The sequence below is a fragment of the Pygocentrus nattereri genome, chromosome 1 (genome assembly GCF_015220715.1).
Source record: "Pygocentrus nattereri isolate fPygNat1 chromosome 1, fPygNat1.pri, whole genome shotgun sequence".
Classification (NCBI taxonomy): Eukaryota; Metazoa; Chordata; class Actinopteri; order Characiformes; family Serrasalmidae; genus Pygocentrus; species Pygocentrus nattereri.
This window is the reverse complement of record NC_051211.1, coordinates 18,777,514-18,802,685: the sequence shown is the minus strand read 5'-3', so window position 1 is coordinate 18,802,685 and position 25,172 is coordinate 18,777,514. Positions and strand designations below refer to the sequence as shown.

The 25,172-nt window shown below is 40.8% G+C and overlaps 2 protein-coding genes across 7 annotated transcripts in view; both read left to right on the top strand.

Annotated features, from left to right (window-relative positions):
- Window positions 1–25,172, top strand: part of LOC108438299 — a 250,795-nt gene that overhangs the window by 72,634 nt on the left and 152,989 nt on the right. The gene's annotated exons all lie outside the window — the stretch shown is intronic.
- LOC108438302 (GTPase IMAP family member 4-like) lies at window positions 10,208–19,817 on the top strand. Its single transcript, XM_037541856.1, has 6 exons — window positions 10,208–10,351; window positions 10,923–10,970; window positions 11,875–11,922; window positions 15,328–16,137; window positions 16,608–16,660; window positions 19,708–19,817. Exons 1-6 carry the CDS (start codon window positions 10,336–10,338, stop codon window positions 19,723–19,725), a joined length of 993 nt encoding a protein of 330 aa, XP_037397753.1. The 5' UTR covers window positions 10,208–10,335; the 3' UTR covers window positions 19,726–19,817.

The following is a 25,172-nucleotide window of genomic DNA, read 5'->3' as shown; positions in this document are numbered from 1 at the left end:
TTAGACTGCACCAATATGTAATTTCCACCATTCAAGAAGTCCAGAGATTTGGTTATTAGTATTATGTCTAGAAATACCAATATGTATCCTGAATGTGGTTTTCTTTTATCTCCTTTGATCCTTTCCTTTTGTGGTCAATTTTAGTTCTTTAACATTTATACAGTCTATAGTATAGGAAAAGAATTACCCATGTTTTTTAACATGTGTTGTGTATCAGGTCCTGAGGGTTAAACTCTAATTATAAGCCTATGTGAATATTCTGTTTATTCATTGATTCTGAAAGTTGGAACCAAGTTGATGATATAAGAATGTTCCTTTGTTTAAACTAACTCAAACAAAGAAGGCAGTGATTCTGGGGAAGGTGTTCCTAAAATTATGCACAACCAATCAGGGTTGGAAACATGAATAGGTAATTAAGTGTTAGGTCAAGAAAACCTATCAGCACCCTGATTCCATCCCTAGGGGAAGGGTCAGCAATTGGAACAAAACCCGAGGGCACAGAACTTTTAGGGAGAAAGAGATGAGGCAGAACAGAGAGACAGAGTAAGCAGGAGTCAGCTTTCTCAACCAGAAGATAGCTGAACTCCTAAGTTTGTGCCTGCCTTAGTCAGAGAGACAGGCCAGAATTGGAATGCTCCAAGATCAGATCTGCTTAGATCAGTCCATCGACAGACCTTCAGTTTATACCACCCTCAGTTAAGGAAGATAGATGTTTCTTGTCTGCTAAAGAGAGGTAGTTAGTTAAGTTAGCATCACCAGCCTCAGAACTTTGACTGCAAACGAACCGGACACAGGAAAAAAAAACAAGCGGTTCGGACGCCACGGAGACCCAGCAGCACACAGAGAGCCATGTATCTGTGAGCAGATTAACCAGCGAAAGGCTGTGAGACGCCACCCTCAGACGGCCTCGAGACGCCACCCTCAGACGGCCTCGAGACGCCTTCACCAATCACTGACAGGAAGGCGTGTGCCTGCACGGCAACACAGCATCTGCAACCAGCGACTTGGCTGATATAAAACAAAACAAAGTTGTATAAGAGAGGCTGGAAACTTTTTACCCACTCCCACAGCTAGAACTAGAGATTATCTCCTCTGTATCACGATTGACCCCTCCAAGTCCTGTCAATGTGCTCGTGTTGAGTTTACTTCCCGGTCCTGCCCCCTTGTTTTCAGACCCTGCCCCTGATTGTTTACACCCGTTTTCCACCTGTGTCTTCTGAACCATTGTTATCCCTGTTGTGTTTAAGCCCTGTTTTTTCCCTGTGTGTTTGCTGGTCTTTAGATTTACTGTTTGTAGTATAAGGTATTGTTTGCTGTTTCTTCTAGCTGTTGGAATTTGTTCTGTTGTGTTTACTCTGTGTTTCTGTTTATCATGTCAGCACTCTGATCTCTTTGTGTTGGCTCCGTGACCCTGGACTGTCTAGACCCTGATATTGGATTTGCCCATAATAAATCTCATTTCTCTCAGCTCATGCATCCACCTAATCATCGCTCCCCAGCGTTACAGAAAGACCGGCCGATAAGGACGCAGCGAGAAAGCTGTTTCGATGCAGCCCAAGTTACACATGTCCCAATGCAACCAAACCGGAGACAGCAAATCCCCTGACGCTGAGGGTACACGAGTGTCTCGATCATGTAAAAAGGTGAAGGACAATCCTGTTTGGCATTATGATGATGAGATCCCAGGTAAACGCCTTGAGACCACCCGGCTTGAGCAATGCTGCAGGGAGGAGCAACCTGTAACATAAGTCGAGGTGAGATGGGAGGAACCTGCAATTAGCTGCAGGCCCGTCTGCCTCCGAGGACGTCGCTGCAGGCCCGTCTGCCTCCGAGGACGTCGCTGCAGGCCCATCTGCCTCCGAGGACTTCGCTGCAGGCCCGTCTGCCTCCGAGGACGTCGCCTGTGTCTGCTGCTCCTCGTGGGCCTCCTGTTCTGCTTGTGTCCCCTGCTATGTCCCCTATTTCGCCTTTTCCTTTGTTTTTGCACTCCTTTGTTTCTGGTGTTGTCTTGTTCCATGCTTTAGTGTCTGTGCCCATGCCTGTTCCTGTTGTGGTTCCTGTTCCTGTTTCTCTTTCTGTTTCTGTCTGTGTATCGGTTTCTGTGCCTCTCTCTGTTTTGGTTCCGGTTCCGTTGTCTTTTCAAGTTTCAAGTTTTTGTCATTTGCACAATGTGTCAGGACATTTATGCTTTGAAATGCTTGTGGAGAGGCTCAGGTAATCACGCTACAGAAAGTAAATAAGCAAGGTAAACCATATATTAAAATATATAATAGAAAAAAAAATTAAATGTACACAAAATGTACACCATCCATCCATCCATCCTCAACCGTTTATCTGGGTCCGGGTCACGGGGGCAGCAACCTAAGCAAAGAGGCCCAGCCTTCCAGAGGCCCGTCTAGAGGCCATCCTTACCAGATGCCCGAACCACCTCAACTGGCTTCTCTCAACATGGAGGAGCAGCAGCTCTACTCCAAGCCTCTCCTGAATCGGCAATCTTCTCACCCTATCCCTGTGGAGAAAGCTCAAGCTCAGCCGCTTATATCCACTATCTCATTCTTTTGGTCACTACCCAAAGCTTGTGACCATAGGTGAGAGTCGGAATGTAGATTGACCGGTAAATTGACAGCTTCACCTTCTGGCTCAGCTCTCTCTTCACCATGATGGACTGGTATAGGGTCCGCATTACTGCAGACGCTGCACCAGTCTCTCGCTCCATCCTTCCTTCACTCGTGAAGTTGCCAAGATATTTAAACTCCTCCACTTGGGGCAAGAATTCACTCCCGACCTGTACAGAGCATCCACCCTTTTCCGACTGAGGACCATGGTCTCAGATTTAGAGGTGCTGATTTCCATTCCAGCCGCTTCACACTCGGCTGCAAGCTGGTCCAGAGAGAGCTGGAGGTCCTGGTCTGATGCCGCCAGCAGGACCACATCATCCGCAAAAAACAGACATGAATCCATCCCCAGAGGTGGCAGAGCTTGGAGATCCAAGCGAGGGTCCATGCCTCACTCAGGCTGAGGTAGCCTGGAAAACTCCTTGGTGGCAGAGCACTGGGGGAAGGATGAGATCCACCCGGAATTCCTAAAGGGCCCTGGATGTTGTAGGGCTGTCTTGGCTGACACGCTTCTGCAACATTGCATGGAAATCTGGGGCGGTCACCGTAGAATGTCAGACCAGGGTGGTGGTTCTGCTTTTTAAGAAAGGGGACAGAAGGGTGTGTTCCAACTACCGGAGGATCACACTTCTCAGCCTACACAGTAAGGTCTATGCAGGGGTACTGGAGTCGAGAGTCTGACCAATAGTTGAATCTCAGCTACAAGAGGAACAATGCGGGTTTCACCCAGGTCGTGGAACACTGGACCAGGTTTTTATCCTCACCAGGGTCCTGGAGGGTGCGCAGGAGTACACAAAATCTAGAAAAATGATAAAATTATACATAAAATATAGTGAAATATACACAAAATATAGACACAATATACATTTATAGTGACTTGAGTGACTCTGTGCTATTTTTCTTTAAAGTGGCTTAGTGTTAAGGAGTTATTGTCCATAGCAGAGATGATATGGTACAATAATAATGCTGACAAAGTGACTGACTGAAAATGGTAGTTGAGGACGGACCCACAGCTTCACAGCTTATTCAGAAGCCTGACAGCCTGTGGGTAGAAACTGTTCATTAACTGGGTTGTTCTAGCCTGGATGCTGCGCAACCTTCTGCCTGATGGCAGAATGGTGAACAGGCCGTGTGCTGGGTGGCTTCTGTCTGACCGGATCTTTTTGATTTCCCTGAGGCAGCAGGACTGGTAGATATCCGGTAAGGCTGGTAGTTTGTTGCCTATGATGGCTTCTGCTGCCTTCACCACTCCTCTAAGGGCCTTGCAGTCACGGGCAATGCAGCTGCTGTACAGACAGTAATGCCGCCTGTGAGGATACTCTCTATGGTGCACCTGTAGAAGTTGGTGAGGATCTGAGGATGCAGACCAAACTTCCTGAGCCTGTGCAGGAAGAGGAGACGCTGACAGGCAGAATAGTGTTAGTGTGGTAGGACCAGGTGAGGTCATCAGTGAGTTGTATGCTGAGAAACTTCACACTGTTGACTCTCTCCACTTTGGCTCCATTGATGGATAGGGGAGAGTGACCACCCTTCTGCAGCTTCCTGTAGTCCACGTTCATCTCTTTCGTTTTGCTGATGTTGAGACAGAGATTGTTGTCATGGCTCCACTCTGAAAGAGCGCTGACCTCGTCTCTGTAGGCTGTTTCCTAGGTTGGTGGTGTCATCAGCAAACTTGAAGGTAATATTAGACGTGTGTTTGGCTACACAGTCATGTGTATACAGGGAGTACAGGAGGGGGCTGAGCACACATCCCCAGGGAGCCCCTGTGCTCAGTCAGTGTGGAAGAGAAGCTGTTCCCAAATTTCACCACCTGGGGTCTGCTCATCAGGAAGTCCAGTATCCAGTTGCACAGATAAGCTCACAGACTTGGGTTTGAACTCTTAGGAAGGAGTTTGGCAGGTATGATTGCGTTGAATGCTGAGCTGTAATCTATGAACAGCATTCATACGTATGTGTTCTTTCCAGGGGTGATAGTGGGAAAAATTCCTGAGCCTGAACTTTTTTTCTCTGCTCGGGAGGTGAGCAGGGTGGGGGTGCTATGTATGCGACACACTTAAGACATAACTTGTTGGCCCCTGGGCGCAGATATATGTCTATGTATAACCCTGATCTTCATTACTGTCAAAGAGTTTTTGCTTTTGAATTAGTCCCTTCAATGATAGATTGTGTTGAATTTTGTTGAAATACATGAACAACATTCAGACATGAGATAAACAAACCCAATATAAGCCTATATTTCAGACGCTTGTGCAGATTATCAGAACTCTTGGAACTAGCAGGCCTGTTCAGGAATCCATAGCTGTTTTTAACTAGTCACATACCTTATTGCTTCTATAGCATAGGAGACTACAGATACTACAGCCATACCAAGAACGGTCAGCAGGTGGCAATAACAATACTCCAAAGTAAATTAGGAATTGATTAGTGACATGAGCAAGGTGACTAAGAACCATTGACTAAATGACATGAACAAGGACACAATTTCTTTTAAAAATATAATAGCAAACTATGCACCATTTATTTTAAATATTTTTTAACTCATAAATAATACTACAGCCCTAAAATTACTATTCAGTTCCGTTTTCCCCTTAATATAGGCTTAATATAGGCTTAATATAGTTGTGTTCCATGGCTGAGTTTATACGTTTCGCGTTGACAGTGGAAAAAAATTTGCACGTGTATTTCCCGGGATTTCCTACTGAATCTATCAATTTGTTTGGTCAAAGCAAGTCCCGCCCTGCCCTGTTTCTGACTGGCTTAATGGCTAGTAGGCGAGGCCTTGGTGTTGGTTACAGTGAAACCTGCGCATGTCAGCGCATGTCAGATCAAGAGAAGTATCAGATCCTATGGTCAGATCACGAGGCCAGGGATCGGCAACCTGCGGCTCCGGAGCCTCTGATGCGGCTCAGCTTTTGAAAATAATTAATTTAATTAATGTCAATTATCTTTGAGACTTAAAAAAATGTTCGGGCGGAATATCACAAACGTCCGGTATTTAGTTTCGGTTCGCTTGACCGACATGTCGGCGTCGTCACCCGCCCCCCCCGCCCCCCCGCCTTTCGCTAGAGTGAGATGTCGTCGTCGTCGTCGTTTTAATATATTATGTGTCAGCTCTCACTGAAATAAATGTCCAATTATTTTGCTTTTATGGCTCGGAGTCAAAAAGGTTGCCGACCCCTGCACTAGGCAAACCTTTTTTTTTTTTTCTCGCAGACACGTTGGTACGCCGGAATTCCGGCGTGGCGCCTGAAAACTCAGGCCTGTCTTTCTGTTCAGGTGTGTGAGAGCACCATGTATCGTTACTGCAATGGCATCATCTGTGGATCTGTTGGAGCACTATGCAAACTGGTGAGTGTCCATGATGGCTGGAAGAGCTGAGCAGGTGTGAGCTTTGACCAGCAAAGTATTTCATAACTGTAGATGTCAGTGCAACAGGGCGGTAGTCATTGAGGCAGGTGACAGACGATTTCTTGGGGACTGGAACAATCGTGGTTTCCTTAAAGCACTTGGGAATCACAGACAGTTTTAAAGAGAGGTTAAATACGTCAGTGCAAACCTCAGCCAGCTGGTTGGCACATGCTTTAAGTACCTGGCTGTGGATGCCGTTGGGACCATGTGCCTTGCGTGGGTTAACTACCCTGAAGGATCATACCACCTCAGACAGGGGAATGGCTAGAGCGTAGCTCTCCTCATCTACTGGGAGTTTCTCAGCAGGTGAGGTGTTAGTTGCCTCAAAATGAGCATAAGGAGCATTAAGTTCATCTGCAAGTGAGGAGTAAGAGCCCTTATCACAGATCACACCTTCTTTGTTGTCAGTGATGTTGTGCAGGCCACTCCACATACATCTGAGATCAGAGCCAAGATAGTTCATACAAAACATCCAATGCCCGTGACTTATCTGAGGTGCGATGTAGACGTTAGCGAGGATTACTGATCTAAAGTCCCTAGGCAAAAAAAAAAAACTTTGACTGTTATGAGTTCAATGTATGGAGAGCAGTGACTGGCAAGAACCATTACATCTATTCCCCATCAAGAGTTCACCATAACACATACTTCTCCACCTCTGCCCCACCTCCTGTCCTGGCGGTAGGTGGTGAAGCCGGCCGGAGTGATGCCGTTGTTTGGTGTTGCTGCAGAGAGACACATCTCTGTGAGCGCTTAAATGCAGCAGCTTTTCCCAACTTCTTTGGAACGTGTTGCAGGCATCAAATTCAAAATGAGTGAATATTTGCAAAAAACAATAAAGTTTATCCGTTTGAACATTAAATGTCTTGTCTTTGTAATGTATTCAATTGAATATAGATTGAAAAGGATTTGCAATTCATTGTATTCGGTGTTTATTTATGTTTTACACAATGTCCCAACTTCATTGGAAATGGGGTTGTACATAAGAACCATATATATGAACATTTCCAGTCTGGATTCATGTTACATCACAGCACATCTCTAGTTAAGATAAGTAATCATCTTCTTCCTGCCTCTGATCAAGGCTATGTATCTTTTTTAGTGCTACTTGACCTCAACACAGCTTTCGATACAATAGACCACAATATTTTCCTAGAAAAGCTAGATTACATGGTTGGAATCACAGGGACAGCCCTATCGTGGTTCAAATCTTACTTAACAGAACTTTATCAGTTCATCAGTGTAAATAATTTATCTTCCAATTATTCAAAAGTAAGATTTGGAATTTTGCAAGGCTTTATTTTAGGACCATTATTATTTACACTATACATGTTACCATTAGGGGCAGCACGGTGGCGTGGTGGGTAGCGCTGTCGCCTCACAGCAAGGAGGGCCTGAGTTCGATTCCCCTGCCAGATGACTGGGGTCCTCTCTGTGTGGAGTCTGAGTGGGTTTCCTCCGGGTTCTCCGGTTTCCTCCCACAGTCCAAAGACATGCAGTCAGGCCAATTGGACATGCTAAATTGCCCCTAGGTGTGAGTGACTGTCTGTGTCTGTCTGTGTGCCCTGCGATGGACTGGTGACCTGATCCTGCCTTTCGCCCGAAGACTGCTGGGATAGGCTCCAGCACCCCCCCGCGACCCTGACGGAGAAGCGGCTTAGAAAATGGATGGATGGATGGATGGATGTTACCATTAGGCACAGTTATAAGTAACCATGGCATTAACTTTCAGACGCTACGTAACTGTACATATCCGCCAAGCCTGATGACAAATACAGATTAAAGGAAATAGAGGACTGTGTGACAGACGTGAAAGGCTGGATGTCACGTAACTTCCTTCTACTAAACAGTAACAAAACAGAGATTTTCCTTCTGGGTCCAAAATTGGCAAGAAATAAATTATCAGATGCAATTTTAAATCTCACTGACTCTCCAGTTAAACCTGGCTCAGCAGCAAAAAATCTTGCCGTCATAATTAATTCAGATTTATCATTTGATCAACACATAGGCAGCATCACTAGGACAGCTTTTTTACATCTTCACAACATTGCCAAAATAAGAAATGCCTTATCCCTGTGAGGATACATTAAAAGAGACATTAGTTTAGCTTTTATTGCTTCTGGGCTAGACTATTGTAATGCACTACTGTCAGGGTTTACAAGCAGGAAGTACAAAATGCTGCAGCCATGGTCCTCACTAAAGCAAGAAAATTTGATCATATCAGTCCAGTGCTATCATCACTTCATTGGCTGCCTGTTAAATTCTGTATTGATTATAAAATTCTTTTATTGACATATAAAGCCCTACATGGGCTCGCTTCTGAGTCCCTGCAAGTCCTTATTTCCTATTACGAGCCATCACGACTACTCAGATCACAGAATGCTGGCTTTTTAATAGTTCCTAGAATTCATAAGGTTGTAGATGGGGAAGAGCCTTCTCTTATAAAGCCTCCAAACTCTGGAATGATCTTCCAGAAAATGTTTGGGACTCTGACACAGTCTCAATCTTTAAATATAGACTGAAAACTCACTTGTTCAGTTTAGCTTTTGGTAGGTAATGTTCCCCTACAGTGGCAGATCCAGGGGTCCATGGACACAGGGAATTATAGTAAACTGAGACTCTGGTGCTGTCATCCCGCTGCTCACACGCAGTCACGTTTGTGGACGGTGGAGCAGAGGGATGCCAAACTGTTTCAGAGTGCTGCCATGTCTGTGTCTCCTTCTGGTTCTCTCCTTTTAGTTAAGCTGTCATAGTCAGATCTGCTGGAGTCATTCACCACTCTCTGGAAATGTTCACATTCCCTGCTTTACATACAAACAAAGAGAATAAGACAGATTTCATCTCCCTGCCTTTTTTTTCGAGTATACAACCGCCCACAAGTCCGGCCGGACACTGATGGACGACTGACTGTGCTCTCCTGCTACCCACTTCAGACCAGCTGCCCACACCACAGCTACCGCCACCTGCCTTGGACTAACTGCTCGGAAAACTATATTGAAGTATTCAGACTCCTAGCTATTACTATTCCTAATACTACTGTTATTAATATTAGTAGTATAATCATTTGTAGGTAGTTTGACCAGAGGAGGATGGGTCCCCCTTGTGAAGCTTGGTTCCTCCCAAGGTTTCTTCCTCACCTCTGAGGTAGTTTTTCCTTGCCACTGTCTGCCACTGAATTCTGTGAAGCTGCTGTGTGAAAACATCAGTTGTAAAAAGTGCTACACAAATATATTTTATTTTATTTTATTTTATTATATTAAGTTTTATCCGTGTTTAACATGGGAAAATTAATTGTGTATCCAGAGCTTTAAATCAGAAATACAGTCAATTAGTGCATTGAGAGGTGAATCTGAGGGTGTGTGTGTACTGAGATATACCTGAATGTCATCAGAATAGCAGTGTAAGTTAAGGCTATGGCTACAAATGATCTGGCCAAGGGGTGAGATGTAGATTTAAAAAGCAGGAGAGTTTTTATTACTAATTTTGCTTCCATGCAGTCATGAAGAATTCACCTTTACAAGCTGTAGATGACAAAGAAATTGAGATCACCACATCTGTTAAGGGATGAGAATATTTAGCATAATGGAGTAGGATTCCGATATTCAAAAAAAAAAAAAGATTACTTAGAAACAAAGCATGAGCACAATCTTTATGGGCACCTCCCACCACTCCAGCCCATTGCCTTTGATATTTCTAATTTTAAAGTCTTTTGGCCTGCAGCATGATCTCTTGGGTTTATAAAGTCTTAAGCAGTGGCACAGATTCATTTTGCAGGACATTGTTCACGTCACATACATGGTACTTAAAATTTCAGCACCATCAACTAAAAACTCCTTCCAGCCTCCTTGCTGAGTGGGCAAACTGACAGAACCTTTTACAAACTGCCTAGAAAACCAGACAGACAAAATGAAGCTAGAGTAAATAGTTTTCTGTTTGGCTAATAATAATAATAATAATAATTATTATTATTATTATTATTATTATTAAGATTTTACTGATTAGCTAAATATGATTATCAATGGTTAAATAAAGTGTTTGAATATTACATTTTGGATGATTTAATAGGTCTTTTATTAAGATTTGCTCTGTTCTTGGTTCCTGCCCTGGACTGGACACTCCATCAATAAACCCTTCAACAAGGACTTTTATTGTGAAACACAGTTCTAGGCCACTAAAGCAGGCGAAACTGGAAGACAGTGTTATGCTGAGGGAGTCGCAGTGAGAGGGTCTCCCATTCTGGTCGTGTTCAGTTTGGAAGCCCACCCTCTGTTTTTCTTAGGAATTTCTTGACTTTCAGTTCGACAGCAGCCACAGAATGCCGTCGTGGTTTGGTAAGAATGTAATTTGTACTAAACTGAAGTAAAGCAGGTCTGCAGAGCGTCGCGTTTAGAGTGAGAGGAGTTTATATATCAGTGTTAAGAGCGCTTCTCTGAATTCTTCTTCTTCTTCTTCTTCTTCTTTTTTTTTTTTATTGGGAGGCATATAATAGTATAAAATTTAAGTGAATATACGCTATATTGGCAAAAGTATTAGCTCGTCTGGCTTCACATGCATATGAATTTGAGTGAGATCCCATTCTTAATCCATAGGGTTTTACATGATATCGGCCCACCCTTTGCAGCTATAACAGCTTCAACTCTTCTGGGAGGTCGATTTATTGGTAAATCTGTGTTAGAACGATCAGCAGAGCTTTATTTTACCGCAAAGGACGATTATTTTATTTTTACCTAATTTATCTAATTCTTCTGTGGAGCCACAACAGGGCTGTAAAAGAGCCACCTGTTTCCAACCACTGTTCAGTGGAATGTTTTTAGACTGACAGACAGATGCTGTGCCTTATGCTATATTATAAAGTAAATTACCAAAGCAACAAATGATATGTAATTTATTCTTGTGGTACAGGTCTAACCCACTTTTCTTGGAGGAGGATTCTATACGCACTTTGCCCATGTAAGTTACACTGTATCTGCATTGAGAAGTTCATTGTTAATAATACCTCAGAACCCAGAACAGGAAAATACGTTGTTTATGTCCACATATGACCAACTGCACACTGGATCAGAAGCATTTTCTAGCATCACATATTAAAGAACACCATAGTCCCTATTTTTGAGGTTGTAGCGCAAACACTAAAACAAGGTATACAATCATGGCACTGGCACACACGAGTGTGGCACATACATTTAAAATGGTAAATTAATGTAACATTTACATATAAAATAATATGTTTATGCATCGTTGTATTTTACAGACTCTGGATTTTTCAGATTCATACATTTTGGCCAGTTGCTTCCTAAACAGTTCATAAGAGAAAAAATGAAAATGTATCTGCAGTATCAGTGCTTTGGTTTTTACTGTGGAGGAATTTTGGCCCACTCCTCTTTGCAGAATTGTTTTCATTTAACATTGGAAGGTTTTTGAGCATGAACCGTCCGTTTAAGTTCTTGCCCCAGCATCTGAATGGGATTCAAGTCAGGACTTAGACTCAGCCACTCCAAAACCTTAATTTTGTTTCTTTTGAGTCAAAGGTGGACATGCTTGTGTGCTTTGGATCATTGTCCTCCTGCATAACCTGCATTGGCAAGGCAGAGTTTTTGCTTCAGTAAATGAAGTCATCATTTAAAAACAGCGTTTTCTGTGTGCTTGGGTTATCTTTGTTATGTATTTAAAGTATCTGATCTGAAACAATCAAGTCTAAGAAACATGCAAAAATAGAAGAAACTGGTAAGGGTTAAAAACTTTTTCACGGCATTTAGTGGAATGGTTTTAGACTGAGAGATGGATCTACATCATCATACATTATACACTTTATTAGCAAAAGAGAAAATAATGTGTGTCTTATGCTTCTGCGCAGTTTCATCATGCTTTCGGAGTACAGGGAGTACAGACGAACCTCAGGAGAGTAAGTTCCACTATATTCAAACTCTATTACATATTTTGCATTAAGGTTGAATGTTCTGTTGTTGAATAAAATAATCAGTACCACAGTTATAACTTCAGTTTTACTATTCATTATTATAATACTATAATTTCAGTATGTTTCACTGATGCATTGGTTTGATAGTGAATATGCTCTTATTGTTTACAGCAATTGTTCATATCTGATTTACCACATGACAGTTGGAGGATTAAACAGGAGTAGTTTAATCAGGGCTGCTAGACCAAGACATTGTTTTGGTCCATTTAGGACCAGATTTAAGGAAACCAGACACTGGACCCGAAGCACTTTATAGCACACAATGAGCACTATTTTTGAGTTTGTTGCACAAGCATAAAAGCCTGGCACATGTGGGTGTAACCGATTTATGTTTAATGTTCATCCATATAGTTGAACTAGGCAGTGGTGAGTGTGTAAATAGAGTGACACTTGTGTAAGTGCTGTAACTTTTCTCACCTGTGAGGAACTTGATTAAAGAGCACCAGGCTTTCTAGGAGATGATGTCAAATGATTGTTAAAACTGGATATGAACTTTAAGTAGACCTATATAAAAGATTCTAGGGACATTTTTATTTTAACTGTAGAAGCTACGCAACAATTTACATTACAGTAGACAAGTGCCTTCAACACTACATTTCAATTGAAATCTTCATCTTATGTACACAAAACCTTGTAACTTGTAACTTAATCTCTAAAAATAGTAACTTGAAATGTGCAAGAACAAAAGAACAAGCTTAAAAAATCTGCAAGATCCAGTCAGATAGTGTGAGAGACCCTTTAAATATTAGTTATTTCATAAACTATTACGACTTTAAATGTTGTGTTGTGTATCCAAGGCGTAACCGAGTGAGCTTATCTAATCTGATCTTTTTTAATTTTAATAATACAGGATATAGTGGCTAACTATATCAAGAAAGTGTTATGCGTCCACCTGTGACCCCTCGCACCCCACTCGGAATGGCTACTCTCCAGCATTTGTTCCACTATCGGACTGAGTGGTTAATGTGTATGGAAAAAATTGTGAAATTTCATAGCATTTTGTGTTAAATTTGAGTACAATTTCTTGACTTTTTTCTACAAAAGAGAACTAGTAACTATCAAACGTTTTATAAAATGCAATGTGATTTGTTGATTCTCTTGAATCTTTGTTTAACTGACAAAAGTAGAAGAAAATGTATTTTAATGTTTTTACTGATGGACTTGATTGAATTTTGTAAATATAAACTAAACAAAACTATACAAAAAAACTTTTGTATTGAAAAATATAAGTGAAACGTTGAAACTTTCCACAATAAATAACATTTCTCAACACAGAATTTACCATGTGTAGTATTTTTAAAAGATTCAGGGAATCCAGAGAATTCTCAGACCATATGTTATGAAAGCCAGAAAACATTATTCAATGTGAGTGACCTTCAAGCCCTCAGATGGCATTGCAACACCTGCTGCTGTGTTAAATATAGCCAGATGAGCTTGGGACTACTTTGGAAATAACTTGACGCAGTCAACAGAGGTTTTTTTTTTTTTGAGAGGGTTGCAGACATCAAATTCTACATTTATTTATTCAAAAAATATTAAGGTGGTCAGTAAAAATATTGGACGCATTTTCTTTTTATTTTTGTCAGGTAAATATAGGTTCATGAACATTAACAAATCTCAGATTCTTGTTTTATTTTTTTTGGCATTTTACACACTGTCCCGTTTGTAGTTAAATGTTATGAAACTAAATAAATGAATCAAAATTGCAATATGAACTACCAAATAAATAAATAAATAAGTCAATTTTAGCAAGCACTGTAATTTGACTCATTAAGTTGGCTATAATTGTCAAGAAACACAGTATGTCTAAACACCTTGGGATGTTTTAATATGCAATCACTTCTGAGCACCAAAAATAGAAAATGGGGAAAAAGGTTTGTGTCCTAACAAATGAGGAAAATACCAGTTTGCATTTGGGCTTTCACAAAAATAAGGACTAAATGTAAATAATATAAAACAAATTAGAGGTGCGGGAAAAACTCAATTCTTAGATGCATCACAATGCGGACGTGAACGATTATGACTCGATTCATAAATGTCAAAAATCAATTTTCTAATTTATCTATTTATTTATACTGTAATGTTGACGGAACGTAAAAGCAGAACTTGGAAGTGGGTAAGGACAGCACCCAGACAGTTTCTGGCAGCACATAAAAAACACAACTCGGTGAGCGAGAAATCCAACCGGCAGCCTCTGCATTAAAGGTAGGTTCGGTCAGGAGTCAAAACCCAAATGTTAAGATGAGTCATTTTGTCCTTTCAACAAAAATGAACCCACCTTGAGAGCCATAACATTTAATGTCTAGCATATATCAGTATGTGATCATTTCCTAGTATAGGTTAAACAATATAATTGAAGACGCAGATTTCCTTTGCTCTGCTTTCAGCTTTAGCTTAGTTATAGCCGCTTTCCTCCCCTTTCTATCAGGAAACTTTTTATCAGAAGCAGAGCAGCTTATTGTAAAATGTCTCTCAATGTTTGGCTGTTTTACGAGGCAGAAGTCACTTCTTATTCTCCAGCTTTTTGTTCAAATTTTCCAGTTCCACCTTTTTAGTGTTTGACAGTCTCTCTTTGCAGATTTAATATTCCAGGAAACCAACAAAGTCCATTCATCTTCAAGTGTTCGTCTTAAATCTCTTTGCCTTTTTGTAGCTACTAGCCAGGCGAGACTTTGTTGCTATGTGACCTGCAGTCTTCTCAGTCATTGAGAAACAGGGCTTTCGCGATATGTTGCACACTTTGGAGTCAAGATTCACTGTCCAGTCTCGAAAATATTTTACTGACACAGTGACCCCTGACTCTATAACGAGACCAGAACCGAAGTTATAAAATAACAGAATTAAATGGGTAGGGCGGCTGTAATGTGCTGCATGGACATGCATTACCACCGGATCTTATTTCACCCTAACAGCGCTTTTTATCGCAGATGAGTGGCAGCAGTGTCTCAAACAAGAGCAGTGAATGAGAGCTTTCTAGATCACTTCCGTTTGATTTATTAATAAAAGATATTGGACGTAAATGCATTATGGATCATTACAAATACTTTGCTTTAAAACTACCGAGTCCTCACACAATGAGAAAATAGAAATCCTGTATAGATGCATCAAGATGCATCGATAAGCATTTTATAATTGCGTTGCAGCCCTCTAAATCATAATCAAATCAAAACGTGAGGTGCCTAAAGATTCTCACCCCTTAAAATAATACTAGTGTTATTTCTACATATTTCAGCAAGTCTCTTCTCTTTTTCCTTTATTTGCTTCTGAATAAGGATCCATGTTTAATATGCATAGTAATGTACTTTGTATGTGCTCTACTTCATTGTCTAGTTTCTGATCTGAGGATTGTTCTGCTGGGCAAGAACAGCTCAGAGATCAGCAGAGCAGGAAACTCCATCCTGAACAGAAATGCATTTGATGCTGAAGCTCCTCCTCCTTCAATAGAGCAGCACAGTGAGAGAGCCAGAGGAAATGTGGAGGGAAGATACATCACCCTCATCAACACTCCTCACCTGTTTGATCCTGACCTGTCTGTGTATCAGATCACAGTGCGGATTAAAGAATGCATGTCTCTATGTTCTCCTGGACCTCATGGTGTTGTGCTGGTTCTACAGCCAGACGACTTCACTGAGAAAGACAACAGCCGAATGGATCACATCCTCAGCTGTCTGTCTGAGGAGGCCCATAAATACACCCTGGTGCTGACCACACAGAACAAAGAAACTGGAGCCAGTGCAGGTCCAGTTGAAGAGAACATCATACAGAAAGTCATCACAAAATACAGGAACAGACATTTAGAGCTGAGTAATTGTTGTCATGCTTCTTTTGTTGAAATGATAGAAAGGATAGTTGAAGAGAACAGAGGGAGCCTTAACTGTCAGGAGTTTGAGGAGGCTCCACTTTCTTTGGAACCGAAAAGGTCTGAGCAAAAAACAGAAGTGGAACACTATTATCATAGAGAAGGCCTAAGGCAAGAAGAAGCAGAAGAACTACAAGAGTATGACTTAACAGAACTGGAAGAACATGAGGAGACAACACAACTGCATTCAAATGGATATGATCAAACAGAACAGCTATGGTTTGAAGATGATCTGCCTAAGCAGAAGAAAAGTAGAACTCTTTGGTCTAAACATTTTAGTGGTAAGTGACAATTTAATACTCTCTTCTGGCTACTTCATCCACCTAAACTATAATTATATAATAGTAAATGATAATTGTACCTGTATAGTTTTCTTAAGTATCTAAAACAGTTTTGCACACACACACACACACTAAATTAGTTGGTCTTATCAGTGCTAAAAAGGAGTAAAAAGAGTCCCCTGCTCAATCAGTTTTTATCCTTTCTTCTTCAGGCACTTCCACAACTGTAAAATTTGTTTTGAATGCAGTTGTTCTTCATTTCTCTAAAAGCAGCTTTTGATCCAGAATTTGTCTGTTTATCTTCCCAATAATACAGTTTTAGTATAATATTACACCTGTTCTGCAAAACCTCCACCACCTCCCTGCAGAATGTCACACTAATTTTGAGGTTCTCTCTCTCATTTACAACCTGCTCAATAACCTTGCATGTTCTTATCTAACCTGCTTCTTTCTTATAACCCCATCCTCAGGTCATCCTCAGTTGGTCTTCTTAACATTCATCTATTCGACTTCCCTAGTCTTGGTAAGCAAGTCTGCTCTAAAATTGCTGATGATGTAAATCCCTCTGTCTGAATGTCAGACAGTCTTTCCACGTTCAGATTCTATTTCAAAATGTGCTTCCCAAGTGCACAAACCACCCCTGACTAGGGATTTACTAACAGTGGCATTTACTGTACTTTTGGTTTTGAGCTTTTTTGCAGTGCTGCTGTTTTTGTGCCTGGACTTTTTTGTCTGCTGTTTTCATACAGCACGCACAGCAGAGTCAGCAACAACTTCAAAACTCACTGTAACTGTAGCTTAAATTTCATTTATTTTCATTTTGTGTGAGATTATAGCTGTTACATTCTGGTGACTGTACAGGCACCAGGATCTAACTGCTGCACTATTTCTTTAACCTATTTGTAACTAGCAATGATACTGTCTCTGAGTGGACAGCAAAGCAACTTTTGTAAGTCACTGTGGATAAGAGCATCTGCTAAATGCTGTAAATGCAAAAGTAACTGAAAATTCCCGTAACAAATTGAGAGGAAGAAGAACTTCAGATTTGTTGTGGTGTTCCTGGTTAAACAAACTCCCACCATAATCAGACATCTTACATCAAATCAAGGTCAAATCATTGACAGAAAATGGAACCTTAAAAAGAAAAGTTGCTGACCTGTTTTACAAGCTGGCTGTAAAAATATGAAGATTGATGATCATGATGCTAATAATAATGATAATAATAACAATAATAATAATAATACTGTTTTATGATGAGCCAAATATAATTATCATTGTATAATTAAAATCAGATATGCATATTGAACACTCAATATTATAGTATAACTTTCTTTGTAAAATTTTTTCCAGACGTGCCCCCTCAAAATGCCTTTTTCTAACACCTCAGCCCTGCCTTCACCAGCGTCTGTGCACGCCACTGCATGCTGGCTTATCTAACACTTGTACCACAGCCAGCTTTAGTCTACTGAAGCCTGATAGCTAATTTAGCACTGGCAGTCTCTTCAAACACGTAGGGTTGAGTTTCACCAGAGTTAACTCAAGATGTTTTGTTGTACCAAAGGTAGCATATAGCATATCAGATTAGGTTTTAGACAGGTCAGAAATGTAGCAATAGCATTTCAGATTAGTGGGGCAAAGGTATGTTTGAAAGACAGGGTGATGTGTGCATTTCCAGTCTGTATAATCAGACCATTCAGCAATATAAAAACAAAGCTTTAGAAATGCTTCTATATACTTTTTGTAGTGGTTTATTAAGATTAAGGCCTTTTTAATTCAGCATTATTATAATTCAGCAGGATTATGTTATTATGTTATTATGGTTTCAATTTTAGGGGGACTTTAATAATGACTAAATAAAAAAACAGGGATTCTATGATCTTAGGTATGTTTGCGTATGTAGGACAGAACAGAAACATGACCGTGCAGCCCTTTCACTAGCTTTCATAGCTTGCTTGGCCTGAATACATCATAATTATTAGCTTCTTAGTTCAGCTATGCTGGTGCTTTGTAGCTAGAACAATTTAGCAGTTTCTCATTAATCATTAATTGGTTAGTTGTGTCATTGTGAACTTTAGGTCAGATGTTTTGTTTTTTTCTTTTCCAAAGTTTGCTTCTTCTTTGCTTTAGAACAGACATTTACTTTTGCCACCTTAAATACACTATAGGTGTTGATGGAATTATTTAAAGTACTCACAGATGTGGATGAACACTATGGAAACATCTTAGACTGTGTAGCTGTATACACACATTATGTCTGTAGGTGTGAGACAACAAAGCTTTTCATCTAGTGAAATTTATTTTTTTTTATACAAAGAATTTATTTTTCACAAATATTAGAGTATTTTGGGTTTACAAGGTTTTGTTGCATATGACAGTAAATTGCATCATAATAAACACAAACTATGAACACATATTGTCAAGCAAGCTTGTGCTGCCCTGGATTCAATGAATTTAAACATTGAAGAGAGTAGCTGCAGAAATACATACATATTTAATGAATCTTATTTGTCTACAGAAGCAGCAGCAAATCAAGAGCAAGTACTCTCAAGCAAGTAATTAAATGATAAATAAGCATATTTGTCCAGAAGAAGTTTGTGTGTTCATAGTGTCCAGGATTTAGCTGCAGGTAGTTTTACATGGAGAATAATCTCTCATCTGAACTATTGTTGAATATCCTGTTAAAAATGTATTATATTTTTTTTAAAGTAAAGTTAAACATTTCGGACTGAGCTTATAAGACACCTGTGTAATCTTTAACAGGTCATATTTTATTGATTAAATATGTTGTTTAATTGATTGATGCTTCCGTAAGTAAGGTCTGTTATGATTGGCTCTGTTATGATTGGCTGAGCCGGGGGTTCTACTTATCAAGTTACCATAGTAAATCTCTGGCAGTGGTAGTGCTGCATTAGAGATCAACCCGCAGATCACACCCTGCTGTCACCATATATTGTGAAAGAGAATAACTATAGATGATTTGAACTAGTAATGTATATTTATTTTAGAATTTATTTTAAATAACATTTAGGTTGAAGCCTCCTTAAACTGGCCGGGTGATACCCATGATTGCACATTCAGCCCCAACTATTTACAAAAAACTATTTGATTTGTAATGATTAAAAAAATACAGTAAACTTTGACTGTATTTATTTGTATGATTTTTTTTTTTATGTATACAATACATGAGCAGATTGGCTTATAAACTTATAACCCCTTTTTTTCACCTGGCTGGGTTGCTGCTTCAGAAACGTATCTACAAGCCTGATTATACTGTATGGTTTAATTTATTATAAAAATATGTTCAAGTCTTTGACCCAATATAGTCTGTACTGTACTGTACATGCATCACAGGCTTCAACACAAGATGCTGTGCAAAACATGTGGGCTACATTTTCATGTAATAATGGGCTACTTGAAGCCTGTACATCTAAACTGACATCTAAAAACAACTTTTAATAAAGTGACTTTTATTAGATTACAATCACAATTAATTTGCCTGTATTTCTTGTTTAAGACATCATTTGCTTTTTCAAAATGTTGACAAAAATGTATATATTTTTTTTCTTTTAGGATCTAAACCAAGATTGAACATAGTCCTCCTTGGGAGTGAACACAAAGCAAAGGCTTCAATATCTAAACTTCTACTTGGTAAAAAGATTTCAACACCTCACCAGAGGGTGAAACAGAAGTCTAGCTCAATGTGTGTGAAGAAGGAGAGAGAAGTGTGTGGATGTCTGGTCACTCTGGTGGAGATGCCAGCTCTCTACAATACTCAGTTCTCAGAGGAGGAAGTGATGCAGAAGGCTTTCCACTGTGTCTCTGTCTGTGATCCTGGAGTTCATGTCTTTCTCATAGTCATTTCTGAAGATCGCCTCACTGATGAAGACAAGGGAGAAATAGAGATGATCCAGAGAATCTTCAGCTCAAGACTCAACAAGAACACTATAGTGCTGATCAGCCAGCAACCTCAGAGCAAAGAACTAGATGATGATGTTAAGACAGTAATAAAGGCTTTTGGTGGACGATGCAAATTTGTTGACAGCGAAACAGATGCAACACAGCTGATTAAATGTTTGAAGGTACTTCATAAAGAGAGCAGAGGGAGTCTGTATACCATGGACATGTATGTAGAGGCCCAGGTTGAAACACAGCTGAAATACAAAAGAGAGATTGAAAATCTACGACATAAAATCAGTGATTTCACACTGACAAGCTCAAGTCAAGTGCAAGGTAAGATGTTTTACTTTTTGTTATAGTTAGTATAGTATATAATCTGCAGCAGAATTGTTTGATGATAATAGATCAATAAACAAAGAAAGAAGAAATAGTTGTTTTATACTATAATGTTAAATATTCTAAATGAATACATGTATATATTAGTTTATATTAAAATGCAACAGTAACAGTTTTTGTCATTCATTTGGTTATTAAAGTGTGATTCCAATGTACAACCCCAATTCCAATTCCGTTTTCAACCTACATTCAGTTGAACACATTACATAGACAAGATATGTAATGTTTAAATGGATAAACTTTATTGTTTTTTGCAAATATTCACTCATTTTGAATTTGATGCCTGCAACACGTTCCAAAGAAGTTGGGCCAGGGGCATGTTTACCACTGTGTTACATCACCTTTCCTTTTAACAACACTCAATAAGCATTTGGGAACTGAGGACACTTAATTGTTGAAGCTTTGTAGGTGGAATTCTTTCCCATTCTTGCTTGATGTACAACTTCAGTTGCTCAACAGTCCGGGGTCTCCGTTGTCGTATTTTGCGCTTCATAATGCGCCACATGTTTCAATGGGAGACAGGTCTGGACTGCAGGCACCCCAGTCTAGTCCCCATACTCTTTTACTACGAAGCCAAGCTATTGTAACACATGCAAAATGTGGCTTGGCATTGTCTTGCTGAAATAAGCAGGGACGTCCCTGAAAAAAACGTTGCTTGGATGGCAGCATATGCTGCTCCAAAACCTGTATGTACCTTTCAGCATTAATGGTGCCTTCACAGATGTGCAAGTTACCCATGCCATGGGCACTAACACACCCCCAAACCATCAGAGATGCTGGCTTTTGAGCTTTTTGCTGATAACAATCCGGAAAGTCCTTTTCCTCTTTGGCCCGGAGGACATGACGTCCATGATTTCTAAAACCAATTTGAAATGTGGACTCGTCAGACAACAGGACACTTTTCCACTTTGTGTCAGTCCATCTCATATGAGCTCGGGCCCAGAGAAGCCGGCAGCATTTCTAGGTGTTGTTGATATATGGATTTCGCTTTGCATGGCAGAGTTTTAACTTGCACTTGTAGATGGAGCGACGAACTGTGTTCACTGACAGTGATTTTCTGAAGTGTTCCTGAGCACCATGTGGTAATATCCATTACAGAATGATGTGGGTTTTTAATGTAGTGCCGTCTGAGGGATCGAAGGTCATGGGCATTCAATTTTGGTTTTCTGTCTTGCGCTTACTTGCAGAGATTTCTCCAGATTCTCTGAATCTTTTGATGATATTATGGACTGTAGAGGATGAAATCCCTAAATTCCTTGCAATTGCACGTTGAGAAACATTGTTCTTAAATTGTTGTTCACAAAGTGGTGAACCTCGCCCCATCGTTGCTTGTGAATGACTGAGCCTTTCAGGGATGCTCCCTTTATACCCAATCATGACACTCACCTGTTTCGAATTAACCTGCTCACCTGTGGAATGTTCCAAACAGGTGTTTTTTTTTTTGAGCATTCCTCAACTTTCCTAGTCTTTTGTTACCCCTGTCCCAACTTCTTTGGTGTTGTAGGCATCAAATTCAAAATGAGTGAATATTTGCAAAAAACAATAAAGTTTATCCATTTGAACATTAAATATCTTGTCTTTGTAGTGTATTCAATTGAATATATGTTGAAAAGGATTTGCAAATCATTGTGTTGTGTTTTTTATTTATGTTTTACACTACATCCCAACTTCATTGGAATTGGGGTTGTATTTTCAAAAGCACAGTCTTCACAGTCTTACAAATTATTGCTGCTTATTCAGGTCATTAGCTACATAAACTTACCTAAACCTTAGCTAACCTAATCACAGATTTTGTTGCACACTTCAAACACCTTTGAATAAATTGTAATTACATAGATTATTTACTTATTGTTTTAAAATAAATCATTGATCTGCCTTATTCTAGTTATGTGACACTATATGTTCATCTCAGATGATAGCTAACAGGATGGATCAGTATCATTAGTTAGCTAACATTAGTATGCTAATCACTCAATATGCTGAAAACTGTAAAATGGACAGTCACTAACTTAAATTCACAATTATGGTGCCAGGTATTATTTTTTACAAAAAAAAAAACACTTTACAAAAAGTTTGTAAAACACTTTATATTTGAAAGTGAACTGTGGAAAAGGAATTACAGTTCACTTGCATTCTTGAATTCTTATCATTCTAAAAAGGTTTTTTTTTTTTTGTTAAAATAATAAAAATAAGATTCCCATGGACCACCTGCAATTATGCCAAATGACATGTTATTCAACAAAATGCCACTCACTTCCTTCTTCAATTGTAAGTAGGGCTCATTCTTTGGTAGGGCTATGGTGATGGAGAGACAGGGTTCGTTCACTGGTAGGGGTGTGGAGATGGTGTGACAGGGCTGGTTCATTGTTAGAGGTATGGGGATAGGGAGACAGGTTTGGTTCATTGTTAAGGGTATAGGTATGGGCAGACAGGGTTGGTTAATTGGTATAGCTATAGGGGATGGCCAGACAGGACTGGTTCATTGGAAGGAATGTGGGGATAAGGAAACAGCTTTGCTTCATTGGTAGAGGTAAGGACAGATGGACTGGTTCATCAATAGGGGCACATGGATAGAGTTGGTTTAACTGTATTGTGATGGGCAGGAAGGGCTTGTTCATTTGTAGGGTTATGGGGATAAAGATACAGGTTGGTTTATTGGTAGGGATATGGGGATGGGAAGAGAGGGCTGGTTCACTGGTAGCGATATGGGAATCATGGAGACACAGGTCTGTTTCATTGGTAGGGCCATGCGGATGAGGAGATAGGTCTGGTTTATTGGTAAGGGTATGACGATAAGGAGACAGGGCTGGTTCATTGGTAGGGATATGGGGATAGGGAGACAAGGCTGGTTCATTGTTAGAGGTATGGGCATAGGGAGACAGGTTTGGTTCATTGTTAAGGGTATAGGTATGGGCAGACAGGGTTGGTTAATTGGTATAGCTATAGGGGATGGCCAGACAGGACTGGTTCAGTGGAAGGAATGTGGGGATAACGAAACAGCTTTGCTTCATTGGTAGAGGTATGGGGAAGGGGAGGCAGGGCTGGTTAATTGGTAGGGGTATGACGATTAGGAGACAAGACTGCTTTGTTGGGAATATGGGAAATGGGAAAAAGGGCTGGTACATTAGTAAGACAATTGGGATGATGGGAAGAGAGGGCTGATTCATTGTTCAGGGTATGGGGATAATTAAGAGACAGGGCTGTTTCATTGTTCAGGGTGTGGGGATCATGAGAAACAGGTTTGGTTCATTGGTAGGGGTATGGGGATAAAGGGGAGAGAGGGCTGGATCATTAGTAGGGATATGGGGATACTGGTCAGACAGGGATGGTTCATTTGTAGGGGTATGTGGATACTGGGAAAATAGGGCTGATTCATTTGTAGGGCTATGGGGATAATTAAGAGACAGGGCTGGTTCATTGTTCGGGGTGTGGGGATCATGAAAAACAGGGCTGGTTCATTGGTAAGAAATTGTGGGGATAATGGGGAGACAGGGCTGGATCATTTATAGGGGTATGGGGATACTGGGCAGACAGGGATGATTCATTTGTAGGGGTATGTGGATACTGGGAAACTAGGGCTGGTTCATTTGTAGGCCTATGGGGATAATTAAGAGAGAGGGCTGGATCATCAGTAGGGGTATGGGGATGCTGGGCAGACAGGGCTGGTTCATTTGTAGGGATATGGAGATAATTAAGAGACAGGGTTGGTTCATTGTTCGGGTATGGGGATAATGTGAATATTTCACAGGTTCAATGGTAAGGAATTGGGATAATGCGGAGACATGGCTGTTTCACTGGTAGGGCTATGCGGATAGGGAGATAGGGCTGGTTTATTGGTAGGTATATGGGGAAGGGGAGATGGCTGGTTTATTGGTTGAGGTATGGAGATGAGGAGACAGGGCTGGTTCATTGGTAGGGGTGTGGGGATGATGGGAAGAGAGGGCTGGTTCATTGTTTGGGGAATGGGAATAATTAATAGACAGGGCTGGTTCATTGGTTCAATCTGAGAACATGGTCCTCAGTCAGACAAGGGTGGAATGCTCTGTCCAGGTCTGGAGTGAATTTTTGCCCCAAGTGGAGGAGTTTAAATATCTTGGGATTTTGTTCACTAGTGAAGGAAGGATGGAGCAAGAGGTTGACACGTGGATTGGTGTGGCGAATACCGGTCTGTCATGGTGAAGAGAGAGCTGAGCCAGAAGGCGAAGCTGTGAATTTACCGGTCAATCTATGTTCCAACTCTCACCTATGGTCACGAGCTTTGGGCAGTGCCCGAAAGAACGAGATCGCGGATACAAATGGCTGAAATGAGGCAGGGTCGCCGGACTCTCCCTTAGAGATTGGGTGAGAAGATCGGCGATCTGGGAGAGGCTTGGATTAGAGCCGCTTCTCCTCCACGTTGAGAGAAGCCAGTTGAGGTGGTTTGGGCATCTGGTAAGGATGGCCTCTGGAGACCTCCCTAGGGAGGTGTTCTAGACATGTCCGATGGGGAGGAGACCCCGGGGAAGACCCAGGACACATTGGAGGGATTATATCTCTCAACTGTCTTGGGGACGCCTCAGTATCCCTCCGGAAGAGCTGGAGGAAGTGGCGGGGGAGAGGGAGGCCTGGGCCTCTTTGCTTAGGCTGCTGCTCCCGCGACCCGGACTCAGTTAAGCAGTTGAGGAAGGATGGATGGAAGGCTGTTTCATTGTTTGGGGTATAGGGATCATGAGAAACAGGGCTGGATCATTGGTAGGGGTATG